General features: G+C 41.0%; 1 protein-coding gene across 2 annotated transcripts in view; it reads right to left on the bottom strand.

Annotated features, from left to right (window-relative positions):
* RNF125 (ring finger protein 125) overlaps nt 1-13,091 on the bottom strand; it is a 50,378-nt gene that overhangs the window by 2,411 nt on the left and 34,876 nt on the right. The window contains exon 5 of one of the 2 annotated variants that reach the window (XM_031003570.3): nt 824-931. The exons of the other annotated variant lie outside the window; for it this stretch is intronic. Within the exon in view, the coding sequence (XP_030859430.1) occupies nt 824-931 (108 nt within the window). The remainder of the gene's footprint in view (nt 1-823; nt 932-13,091) is intronic. 2 annotated transcript variants of the gene reach the window in all.

Raw genomic sequence — 13,091 nt, 5'->3', positions numbered from 1 at the left:
TCAGTGCCTCAAGTGGTCCTAACAATTCTACTCCCATCCCATCTCCAATTTGCCTAACATCTGCACCTGAACTGTGCAAAGCACTTCATATACATTATCTCATTTAATCCTAAGAAGAATTTTGGGAGTAGGTGCTTTTAATCTCTTCCCTTAACCAGTGCACAAACTGAGTTTCCGAGGTTAAATACCTTCTGCAAGGTCGCACATATATGGCAGAGCTATTGCTTAAAACTAGTTTAGAACCTGAGCTCCTTGTATCCAACCTGGATAATAATAATTGGCAGATTGAAAGCATGGAGAAAATTCTCAAATGACAATCTTCAATCGTTATTAAATTTTATCTTGAAATTGCATTTCATTTTTTTTTTTTTTTTGAGACAAAGTCTCACTCTGTTGCCCAGGCTGGAGTGGAGTGGTGCGATCTCAGCTCACTGAAACCTCTGCCTCCTGGGTTCAAGCGATTCTCCTGCCTCAGCCTACCGAGTAGCTGGGACTACAGTCGTGTACCACCATGCCTGGCTAATTTTTTTATTTTTAGTATTTTTAATAGAGATAGGATTTCACCATGTTGGCCAGGCTGGTCTTGAACTCCTGACCTCAAGTGATTCACCCACCTCGGCCTCCCAAAGTGTTGGGATTATAGGCGTGAGCCACTGCACCAGGCCAAAACATTCTATTTTCATGATTTCTTACTTAATGCTAATACTCAACACTATAGCTATATACACATTTTTTCCTCTATAATTTTATTCACTTGGATCAGAAAGGTAAGCTTAACAAGACAGCATAAAAACATAATGTAAAAATAAGAAAATATACTTACTATGAAATCATCATAAAACAAAGTGTGACTAACTTGCAGATGTCTTATTAAACTGCCACTGAAGCTGCTTGGATTCTCATCGGGTATTAAACGGCAAAGTGGACAGAACTGGAAACAAACAAGACCAGGGGTTCAAGAAAGAATTTAAAATCGTTATTAGTGTCAGAATTAAAAACAACGGCTGGGCGCGGTGGCTTACGCCTGTAATCCCAGTACTTTGGGAGGCAGAGGCGGCCAGATCACCAGGTCAAGAGATGGAGACCATCCTGGACAACATGGTGAAACGCAGTCTCTACTAAAAATACAAAAATTAGCTGGGCGTGGTGGTACACGCCTATAGTCCCAGCTACTTGGGAGACTGAGGCAGGAGAATTGCTTGAACCCGGAGGCAGAGGTTGCAGTGAGCCAAGATCACACCACTGCCCTCCAGCCTGGCGACAGAGCAAGACTCCGACACACAAAAAAACAAAACAAGACGGGGTGCAGTGGCTCACACCTATAATCCCAACACTTTGGGAGGCTGAGGCGGGTGGATCACGAGGTCAGGAGTTCAAGACCAGCCAGGCCAAGATGGTGAAACCCTGTCTCTACTAAAAATACAAAAATTAGCTGGGCACAGTGGCAGGTGCCTGTAATCCCAGCTACTCAGGAGGCTGAGGCAGGAGAATCACTTTAATCTGGGAGGCAGAGGTTTCAGTGAGCCGAGATCTTGCCATTGCACACCAGCCTGGGCAACAAGAGCAAAACTCTGTCTCAAAAAACAAGACAAAACAAAACAAACAATAACAACAAAAAACAACAACAGGTAACCATTCAAAAATAAACTGTCATCTTTATTCATCCATTAGCCATACCTCAGTATTATGTTATAAAATTGCATAAACATGAAAGCAACATTAAGCAAATAAAATTACATGTCTTCATATGCATTTCTTGCTCATATGCATACATAACAATATAACTATTTGTTTCATATTCATCAATTTATTATTTAAACAATATTACAATTAATACATGTACCATAATTTACTTAATTAGTTTGCCTACCTCTTGGAATACTTCTTTGTATATGGATATTTTACTATCACAAATGAGAATAACTATAGTGTTTACCTTTTAGGGGATTAGTTCCTTAGGAGAAATGACCAGAAATGGCAATTACCAGGTCAACAATTATGAACGTTGGCCAGGAGCGGTGGCTCACTCCTGTAATCCCAGCACTTTGAGAGGAGGCCAAGGCAGGTAGATTACTTGAGGCCCAGAGTTCAAGACCAGCATGGCCAACATGGTGAAACCCTGTCTCTACTAAAAATACAAAAATGTGTCAGACGTGGTGGTGCACACCTGCCTGCTATCCCACCTACTTGGCAGGCTGAGGCAGGAGAATTGCTTGAAAAAAGATTTCACTAGGTTTTGCCTGTACTCATATTTTTCAGTGTGTGTGTGTGTGATACAGTTTGGAAACTTGTCCCCACCCAAATCTCATGTTGAAATGTAATCCCTGGGTGTGGAGACAAAAAAATTAGCCAGGTATGGTGGCAGGCACCTGTAATCCCAGCTACTCAGGCAGCCGAGGCACCAGCTCTGTCTCAAAAAAGAAAAAGAAAAAGATTTCACCAGGTTTTTCCTGTACTCATATTTTTCAGTGTGTGTGTGTGAGATATAATTTGGAAATTTGTCCCCGCCCAAATCTCATGTGGAAGTGTAATCCCTGGGCGCCGTGGCTCATGCCTGTCATCCCAGCACTTTGGGAGGTGGATCACTTGAGGTAGGAGTTCATGACCAGCCTGGCTAACATGGCAAAACCCGTGTCTACTAAAAAGACAAAAAAATTAGCCAGGCGTGGTGGTGCACACCTGTAGTCCTGGCTACTCCAGAGGCTGAGGCAGCAGAATGGCTTGAACCCAGGAGGCGGAGGTTGCAGTAAGCCAAGATCACACCACTGCACTCCAGCCTGGATGACAGAGTGAGACCCTGTCTCAAAAAGAAAAAAAAAAAGGACTTGAGGGATTAAAAAAAAAAAAGATACAGACCATTCTGTCACTACAAAGGAATGTCAGTGCGTTGCTATCCTTTATTTCCTTCTCTCTCCCTAACCTCTGCTCTGTTCCCCATATTATTATTATTACTATTTCGAGAAACTTATATAAATAGAACTATACAGTATTTAACCTTTTGAGATTGGCTTTTCCCATTGAGCATGACTTTGAGATTCATCTAAGTTGCTGGGTGTATCCATAGCTCCCTCCTTATTACTGAGTAGTATTTCATGTATGGATGTCCCACAGTCTGCTTATCCATTTATTTTGTAAAGGGCATTTGGGTTGTTTCCAGTTTTTGGTTGTTAAGATAAAGCTCCAAGAAATATTTGTGTACAAATGTTTGCATAAACATAAGTTTTCATTTCTCTAGGATAAATTTTCAGGAGTGTGATTGCCTGGTTATATGATAAGTATATGTTTAACTTTGTAAAATATTGCCAAACTGTTTTCCAGAGTGGCTGTACTATTTTACATTCCCACCAGCAATGTATGAATTTTCAGTTTTTCTTTATTTTCCCCAACATTTGGTATTGTCCAAATTTTTTTATTTTAGCCATTTTGTTAAATGTGTACTGGTATCTCACCATGGTTTTAATTTGCACTTTTATGATGGCTAATATAAATAACTCTTTTAACATATATTACTTTATCACATTTTAACAAAGGTTCACTTTTTTAAAATTATACTTATTCATGTATTCTTTTTTTTTTTTTTTTTTTGAAATGGAGTTTTGCTCTTGTTGCCCAGGCTGGAGTGCAATGGCATGGTCTTGGCTCACTGCAACCTCCGCCTCCTGGGTTCAAGCAACTTTCCTGCCTCAGCCTCCCAAGTAGCTGGGATTACAGGCGCCCACCACCATGCCCAGCTAATTTTTGTATTTTTAGTAAAGACAGGGTTTCACCATTTTGGCCAGGCTGGTCACGAACTCCTGACCTCAGGTGATCTACCCACCTCTGCCTCCCAAAGTGCTGGGATTACAAGCATGAGCCACCCCGCCCGGCCCATGTATTCATTTTTTAAAGTATGAGATGCAGACTTATTACTGAGTGCCAAGTATGTGTTGTTAGGTAGTAAATTAGGTAGTACTCTCATTTGATCCTCACAACAACTCAGTGAATTAATTGCTATCCTTATTTTGTTGATGAGCCCAATTTCAGAGAGAAAAAAAATAGCTTGAATTTACTCAGCTGTATCAGATCTGGAATCAATGTCGCTGATCCTCCAATGTTCTTTTCACATTCTAACAGTGTCCAATTTATCAACTTGGGTGATAATGTTTTTCTTTATTTAAATGAGGTCTTTATATATTTCTTTTCTTTCTTATTGTTTTATGAGGATCTCAGTTTCAATATGCTCAATTTCTATAATTAAACGTCTATTTCTGAATTTTGCTCAACTTCGCTAATTTTTACATCTTATTTTTAGTAAAATTACATCCTTTTAATTAATTATTATTGAATTATAATCATTTACAATTTCCTAATGTTCTTGGTTAATTGGCACTACTGGTCATTCCAAGACAGCATTTAATTTTCCCTGATGCCACTATGTATAATGAGAACAGAGCTGAGACCAAGAAATATTTCAACAAAAGAGCACTATTAATATTTGTAGTGTGGGAGAAGGAACTTTCTTATAGAAACTTGTTCATCCAACACTCTTTATTATGCCCCTACTACGTGCTCTGCACTTAGAATATAGAGATCAGTAGGATACTTTGAAGTTAGATACTTTGGGTTCAAATCCTAGCACCAGCAGTGTGATCTTGAGCATGTAAGTTTCCCCTTCCGTGAAATGGAGATAATAACACCTGCCTTGTAGAGTAGCTGTAATATTTACAGATAATGTCTTCAGTGTGCCAGGTAAACATCAAACATTCAATAAATGCCACATATTTACTACTATTTGATCCCTGTCCTTGAAGAGTTGGGGCTCCCTGAGGGAAGAAACTACCATGTGTCTAGTTGATCCCTACATTCTTAGTACCCAGAAAATAGTTTCCGATTTCATCTCAGCCTCTCGCTGATTTTCTGTGTCTCAGAGCTGTTAGATTTAAAATAATACACCATTTACTATTATAAAGCTCAGTCATTATATTAGCTCAGTCTTTAGCTGCCATTATTATCACTTAAGCAGATACTTTCAATAGTGTATCAAGTGCCATACTCAAGATGTGAACAGACAACTGTTCAAGATCTGTAAAGGGAATTACTAATTTTGCCCAAGGGTTCGGAAAGGCTCCAGCAGAGCTGCTGGTAACTGAAGTGGGTCTTGAAGAATGAGCCAGCCAGGCCAGCAGGGAGGAGCATCACAGCAGAGGAATCAACGTGGGAAAAGGCAGTAAATCCTAAAAGAAAAAGTCCTGCTTAGGGCAATGGAAAAACCTCGGTGTAACTGAAGGTAGGGCAAGTTGGGGAAGTGGTATGGGATGAGTTTGGAATGATAAGTTGGAACTAGCTCTGCTCCATATTTATTCAAGCACCTGACATGGTTTTGGTAGACTTGATGCAAGGAGTCAGAGGTACAGAGATGTCTGTTACCTTGATCCCTACCAATAAGGAGCTGATTAGAGTCTAGTGGAGAAGACAAATACAGAAAACCTGGAATTTTAGGCCAGGCACGGTGGCTCACGCCTGTAATCCCAGCACTTTGGGAGGCCGAGGTGGGCGGATCATGAGGTCAGGAGATCGACACCATCCTGGCTAACACGGTTGAAACCCTGTCTCTACTAAAAATACAAAAAATTAGCCGGGTGTGGTGGCGGGCGCCTGTAGTCCCAGCTACTTGGGAGGCTGAGGCAGGAGAATGGCGTGAACCCAGGAGGCGGAGCTTGCAGTGAGCTGAGATCGCACCACTGCACTCCAGCCTGGGCGCCAGAGCAAGACTGTCTCAAAAAAAAAAAACTGGAATTTTAAGCAAACAAGATTTTGTTTTGTTTTGTTTTTGAAACGGGATCTCACTTTGTTGACCAGGCTGGCCTTGAACTCTCAGATTCCAGAGATTCTCCTGCCTCAACCTCCTGAGTAGCTAGGATTACAGGTGCAAGCCATTGTTAGTCTGACGTTAATAGGCAACTAGCGGAGTCTTCAGTCTCTGGTCAACATAAAATTTAATTGTGTGACTAAAGACACATCTGTCAAAACGACATTGCAAAACAATGGGCTGAAGTCGGTACTAGTGGAAAAACTTCTTTTGTTTCTTAAATTGGGAGATTAAACCTGAGGGAAGAGAGGGTAAGAATAGGAAGGAGAAAGAAATGGTAGGTGAGAGACAGACTGAAGATTACCTAAGTATTGACTTATACTCAATGTTGTCCATTTCCTAACATCAGCTCATACTTTCTTACTTGTCTCTACTCAATGCTCCCAGGCTATACTACTTATATTAAGAGCCAACAACTATACAGTGTACATTCAAAATATGCTGGCTTCATCTCTGTATGGGCTTTTTCTGATGGTGAATGCAATGGGCGAATAATAGCTACCATATTAGAAGCTACTACCAACTTCAAAGAATTGAAAACTGTTTCTAAGATTAGCCTCCCACTTACTAGACATGGTGATATTATCATGTTCTTATGCTCCCACCAACCCACCCGCAACAATGACAGGTTTTTAGTGGATAAGCTTACAGCCCATTCACTGTGCAGGCCAGTGTGTCAGGGACCGGACATCTGCCTGTCCTGATTTGTGACCTGGCAGCTTAGAAGAGCTTCACCTCATCCTACTGTTGCCTTCAGTTGATCCCCTTAGCCCTGTGGTTTCTATTTCCTGGCCTTGAGCATGTTGACTCCAAATAGGCCCTTTCTATGCAATGAATCTTCATTTATTGTTCTTTCTTTTCAAGAAACCACAAAGCCAAAAATAACCAAAATCATTGAGTAGATTTTCTCTACCTTTGTTTTACAAATGACCAAATTGAGGACCAAAGAAATCCTCTTGCTAGGAAAAGGGGAAAGATCTCCTGACCAAAGCTGCTTTAATAGGATTGAAACAAAACAACACTTGATGTGGGTGGAAACAGATGTTTCTTTCCATTTTTGATCAGATGAGGAAGATTCTTTTGAAAGGATAATTATTCCTCTAAATCCTTAGGATATAGATTATTCAATGCTGGTCAAGATAGTATCAAATTAAAAAAAATAGTCAAAATCAAATCAAAATGGATTAAAAACTTGAATCTAAGACCTCAAACTATGAAACTACTAAAAGAAAACATTGGAGAAACTCTACAGGACATTGATCTGGGCAAAGATTTCTGGAGTAATACCCCACAAACACAGGCAACCAACGCAAAAATGGACAAATGGAATCACATCCAAAAGCTTCAGCACAGCAAAGGAAACAATCAATAAAGTTAAGAGACAACCCACAGAATGGGAGAAAATATTTGCAAACTCCTCATCTGACAAGGGATTAATAACCAGAATATATAAGGAGTGCAAACAACTCTACAGGAAAAGAAATTAGTAATCCAATTTAAAAACAGGCAAACGATTTAAACAGACATTTCTCAAAAGAAGACATATAAATGGCAAATAGGCATATGAAAAAGTGCTCAGCATCACTGATCATCAGAGAAATGCAAATCAAAACTACAGTGAGATATCATCTCACCGCAGGTAAAATGGTTTTCATCCAAAAGTCACACAATAACAGATGCTGACGAGGATGTGGAGAAAAGGGAAACTTCATACATGGGTGGTGGGAATGTAAATTAGTACAACTACTACGGAGAAGAATTTAGAGGTTCCTCAAAAAACTGAAAATCAAACTATCATATGATCCAGCCATCCTACTCCCAGGTATATTCCCCAAAGAAAGGAAATCAGTATATTCAAGAAATATCTGCACTCCCATTTTTATTGCAGTACTATTCAGAATAGTCAAGATTTGGAAACAACCTAAGTGTCCAGCAACAGACAAGTGGGTAAAGAAAGCATGGTACATATGGAGTACCATTTAGTCATAAAAACGAATGAGATTTTGTCATTTGCAACAACATGGATGGAACTGGAAGACATTATGTTAAGTGAAATAAGCCTAGCACAGAAAGACAAACTTCACATGTCCTCATTTATTTGTGGGAGCTAAAAATTAAACCAATTGAACTCATGGAGATAGAGGGTAGAATGATGGTTACCAGAGGCTGGGAAGGGTAGTGGGGATTGGGGGAAGTGGGCATGGTTAATGGGTACACAAATATAGTTAGATAGAATGTACAAGATTTAGCATTTCATAGCACAACAGGGCGATTAAAGTCAACAATAATGTATTGTACATTTAAGAGTATAGGCCAGGCACAGGGGCTCACGCCTGAAATCCCAGCACTTTGGGAGGCCAAGGTGGGTGGATCACCTGAGGTCAGGAGTTTGAGACCAGCCTAACCAACATGGTGAAACCCTGTCTCTACTAAAAATACAAAAATTAGCTGGGCATGGTCACATGATCCTGTAGTCCCAGCCACTTGGGAGGCTGAGGCAGGAGAATCCCTTGAACCTGAGAGGCGGAGGTCACAGTGAGCCAAGATCACACCACCGCACTCTAGCCTGGGCGACAGAACGAGACTCCCTCTCAAAAAAAAAAAGAGTATAATTGGATTGTTTGTAACACAAAGAAAGGATAAATGCTTAAGGTGATGGGTATGCCATTTACCCTGATGTGATTATTACACGCTGCATGCCTGTATCAAAGTATTTCATGTGCCCCATAAATATATACACCTACTATGCATCCACAAAAATTGAAAGTACATATATGGTCATACTTCTCACTTGCCCTTTAATTTTTTTTTTTTTTTAGAGATGGGGTCTCACTCTGTCACCCAGGCTGGAGTGCAATGGTATGATCATGGCTCACTGTAACCACAGACTCCTGGCTTTAAGTGACCCTCCCACTTTGGCCTCATAAAATGCTGGGACTACTGGCATAAGCCACGGTGCCTGGCCACTTCAGCGCTTTAAAGGAAGCAATGGTTCTCAGCGTGGGGTCCTCAGACCAGCAGCATTGCCACCATCTGGTAACTTGTTAGAAATGCAAATTTTCAGGCCCTAGCTCAGACCTATTTTATCAGACACTCTAGGGGCAGAGGCCAGCAATCTATGTTTAAACAGGTCTTGTAGATGATTCTCATGCATGATAAAGTTTGAGAACCACTGCCTTAAAGACAATATAATTTCTTTCAGAGAAAGAAGATAAAATAGTAGGCGAACAAATGAGAAATTCTAAATCTAATACCTAGGCTGTAATGGAGAACACCTTTCTTAACTCCAGTACCTATAAAAAAAAACAGTCATTTGGACCAGGCCCGGTAGCTCACGCCTGTAATCCCAGCATTTTGGGAGGCCGAGGTGGGCAGATCACCTGAGGTAAGGAGTTTGAGGCCAGCCCGACCAACATGGAGAAACTCCGTCTCTACTAAAAATATAAAAATTAGCCAGGTGTGGAGGCATGCCCCTATAATCCCAGCTACTCGGGAGGCTGAGGCAGGAGAATCGCTTAAACCCGGGAGGCAGAGGTTGCAGTGAGCCAAGATCGCGCCACTACCCTCCAGCCTAGGCAACAACAGCAAAACTCCGTCTCAGAAAAAAATAAATAAATAAAAAAGTCATTTGGGGTTCTATTTTACTGAGAATCATAATTAGGCCAGAAATATGACTCAATCATAAAAAAGCTAGTACAGTGCTGTATGGATAACGTTCAATTATCTAGAATAATGGTTGTTTCCTCTGTTCTGCATTCACTGACCATTCTTGGAGTTCTGTGTTCTATTTTAAGTGCTGGGTAAGGAAAACATCAATAAACTGCAATAGACACAGAAGGGAAATTAAGATGTTGAAAGGTGTAGAAACAAAATCCTTGTAATAACTGGGTTACCATTCTGGAAAACTTCAAGGACTCACACAGTAAGTTACTTATCACCTTGAGAGGGAGGCTACATTAGATCACCTCTGAGGACCCTTTTCCCTACCACTGTGTAAAAATCTTTATTAGCTCAATACTATAAACAGCCCGAGTATAATGTAGAAATAGAAATGCTGCTGTATGTCTATTATGTATAAGCTTGAGGAAGAGAGGTAAGGAAGAAGGTTTGTAATTTTTTGCTGTGTAAAAAAATCATTGTTGGCATAAAGCCAAGGGCATTGAGTTTCTTTTGCACCTGTTCTCATTCTCCTACTGTAATCCATGAGAATTAGAAAAACTTCCCACTCCTTTTGCTCTTTTTTTAAAAATTTTTTTTGAGATGGAGTTTTGCTCTTATCTTTTTTATTGTTTAATGTTATCTTTTTTTCTAAAATTGTCTTTTTTTTTTTTTTTTTCGAGACGGAGTTTTGCTCTTTTTGCCCAGGCTAGAGCGCAACGGCGTGATCTCGGCTCACTGCAACGCAATCTCTGCCTCCTGGGTTCAAGTGATTCTCCTGCCTCAGCCTCCCGAGTAGCTGGGATTACAGGCATGGGCCACCATGCCCAGCTAATTTTGTATTTTTAGTAGACATGGGGGGTGGTTTCTCTATGTTGGTCAGGCTGGTCTCGAACTCCTGACCTCAGGTGATCTGCCCGCCTCAGCCTCCCAAAGTGCTGGGATTACAGTCGGGAGCCACCACGCCAGGCCAGTCCTTTTCCTCTTTATTCATGTGAGTCATTTTCTCAGAGCTTTGTAGGGCAATTTTAGAACAGTCTAGATTTACGAGTAATCAGTACCTGAAGTCTGTTCACTTTACAGAAAGTCTACGAAATCTCTCCTTATTCCTACGTGAGCCACTTACTTTCATTTTCAGGAATACTGAAGAGAGTAAGAATCCTTGCAAATTCCAGGAAAAAAAAAGTCCTATATGATGTTAAAAAAAAAAAGTGTCTTTTATAAAGGCAGCCAGAAATAATAATGGATTTCTTAAGTTTCTTAAAATTAGGGTTTAAATTTCTTTTTTTTTTTTTTTTTTTTTTTTTTTTGGAGATGGAGTTTCACTCTTGTTACCCAGGCTGGAGTGCAATGGCATGATCTCGGCTCACTGCAACCTCCGCCTCCCAGGTTCAAGCGATTCTCCTGCCTCAGCCTCCCGAGAAGCTGGGATTACAGGTATGCGCCACCACACCCGGCTAATTTTGTATTTTTAGTAGAGACAGATTTCTCCATGTTGGTCAGGCTGGTCTCAAACTACCCACCTCAGGTGATCCGCCCACCTTGGCCTCCCAAAGTGCTGAGATTACAGGCATGAGCCACCACACCTGGCCTAAATGTTCTCTTAATAATCCCCACAATCTCCAAGTGTCAAGGGAGAGACCAGGTGTAGGTAACTGAATCATGGGGGCAGTTTCCCCCATGCTGTTCTCATAAAAATGAGTTCTCACAAGATCTGATGGTCTTATAAGTGTGTGGTAGTTCCTCCTGCGTTCATTCTCTCTCCTGCTTGTGAAAAAGGTGCCTTGCTTCCCATTTGCCTTCTGCCATAATTCCTGAGGCCACCCCAGCCATGTGCAACTGTGAGTCAATTAAACCTCCTTCCTTTCTAAATTACCCAGTCTTGGGCAGTTCTTTATAGCAGTGTGAGAATGAATACAGGGAGCAAGATGTTGGAACAGGAAAAACTAAATAAGAATAACTTGGTCTAATTTCTTTTTTTTTTTTTAGAGACATGGTCTCCTTTTGTTGCCCAGGCTGGAGTGCAGCGGTGCCATCATAGCTCACTGCAGCCTCAAACTCCTGGGCTTAAGGGATCCTCCCACCTCAGCCTCCCTAGTAGCTGGGATTACAGGTGTGCACCACCAGGTCCAGCTAATTTTGTTGTTGTTGTTGTTGTAGAGACAGGGTCTTGCTCTGTTGCCCAGGCTGGCCTTGAACTCATGGGGTCAAACAATTCCCCCAGCTCGGCCTCCCAAAGTGCTGGGATTACAGGTGTAAGCCACTGCAGCTGGCCTAAATTCTTGCTATGTTAGCTTGCATAGGATTTGGCACATAATAGAAGCTCAAATTCAATTTTTCATATCTAAAGTAGGAATAAAATATATACTTTGCAGATTAGATAATATATATTTTATTCAAATTTTCTTCTTTCTTGGAATAAAGGATCCTAGGGCAAGAACAAATCATATCTTATTTCCTTATGCCTAGACCTAGCATAACTTGACACACAGTAGACAACTCATGAATAAAGAATTCCTTTTTGGGAAAAAGATTTCTAGTACTTTTCTTTCTCTTCTGATGGATTTTTGCTAGCTTTTTGTTTTTTCCAAATGTCTTCTACTTCACATCAGTTCCTATAACAGAGCACTTGGGCAGGTCAGAAATGGGAGAAGAATAGTTGATACACAGAATCAGATGAGAATTCTTTTTCAATGATATAACCTTCCTTCCCTAAATTCTGATACAACCACATTTTCTCCCCAGAGGAGTTCTCACCACTCTCATGCATCACTATTACTTATGGAAAAATAAGAATGATTTTGTTCAGTATTATATTTTTTAGATGTGATGGGACAGAGAAAATATTAGGAATCACCAATGTAAGGGCTTCTGAGAATACATAAAATGTACAGGGCAGATGCGGTGGCTCATGCCGGTAATCGCGGCACTTTGGGAGGCCACAGCGGGAGGAACACCTGAGGTCAGGAGTTCGAGACCAACTTGGTCAACATGATGAAACCACGTTTCTACTAAAAATACAAAAATTAGCCGGCATGGTGGCGCACGCCTGTAATCCCAGCTACTTGGGAGGCTGAGGCAGGAGAATCGTTTGAACCCAGGAGGTGGAGGTTGCTCCGAGCCGAGACCACGCCATTGCACTCCAGCCTGGGCGACAAGAGTGAAACTCTGTCTCAAAAAAAAAAAGTACAAATATCTTCACAGGATCATATGAGCTTTGATCATCAGGATCATAGGTGAGAGCATCTAACATAGGTCTATTAGGATACATTTCCTAAAGTTTCTCACACCAAACACCAAAGCCACAGAAATGGAGTTGATACTGCTTCATGGATACATGGAGTCAAATATCCTGTCTCCCCCCTAGTCTTTCTGAACCGGTCCTTACCAGGGTTTTCAATAAGACACCCCTCCCTTATCCCATTAAGAATAAAGGCAATATTACTGACAGATCATAACCAACAGGGTAGTCGGCTTTCCAGTTCTCCTATTTTTTTTTTTTAAGACAGGGTTTTACTCCCATCACCCAGGCTGGAGTGCAATGATGCGATCTCTGCTCACTGCAGCCTCTACCTCCCGCGCTCAA

This window comes from Gorilla gorilla, chromosome 17, assembly GCF_029281585.2.
Source record: "Gorilla gorilla gorilla isolate KB3781 chromosome 17, NHGRI_mGorGor1-v2.1_pri, whole genome shotgun sequence".
NCBI classification, from domain to species: domain Eukaryota; kingdom Metazoa; phylum Chordata; class Mammalia; order Primates; family Hominidae; genus Gorilla; species Gorilla gorilla.
Note: the sequence above shows the minus strand (reverse complement) of the source record. Positions and strands in the feature narration are given on the sequence as shown.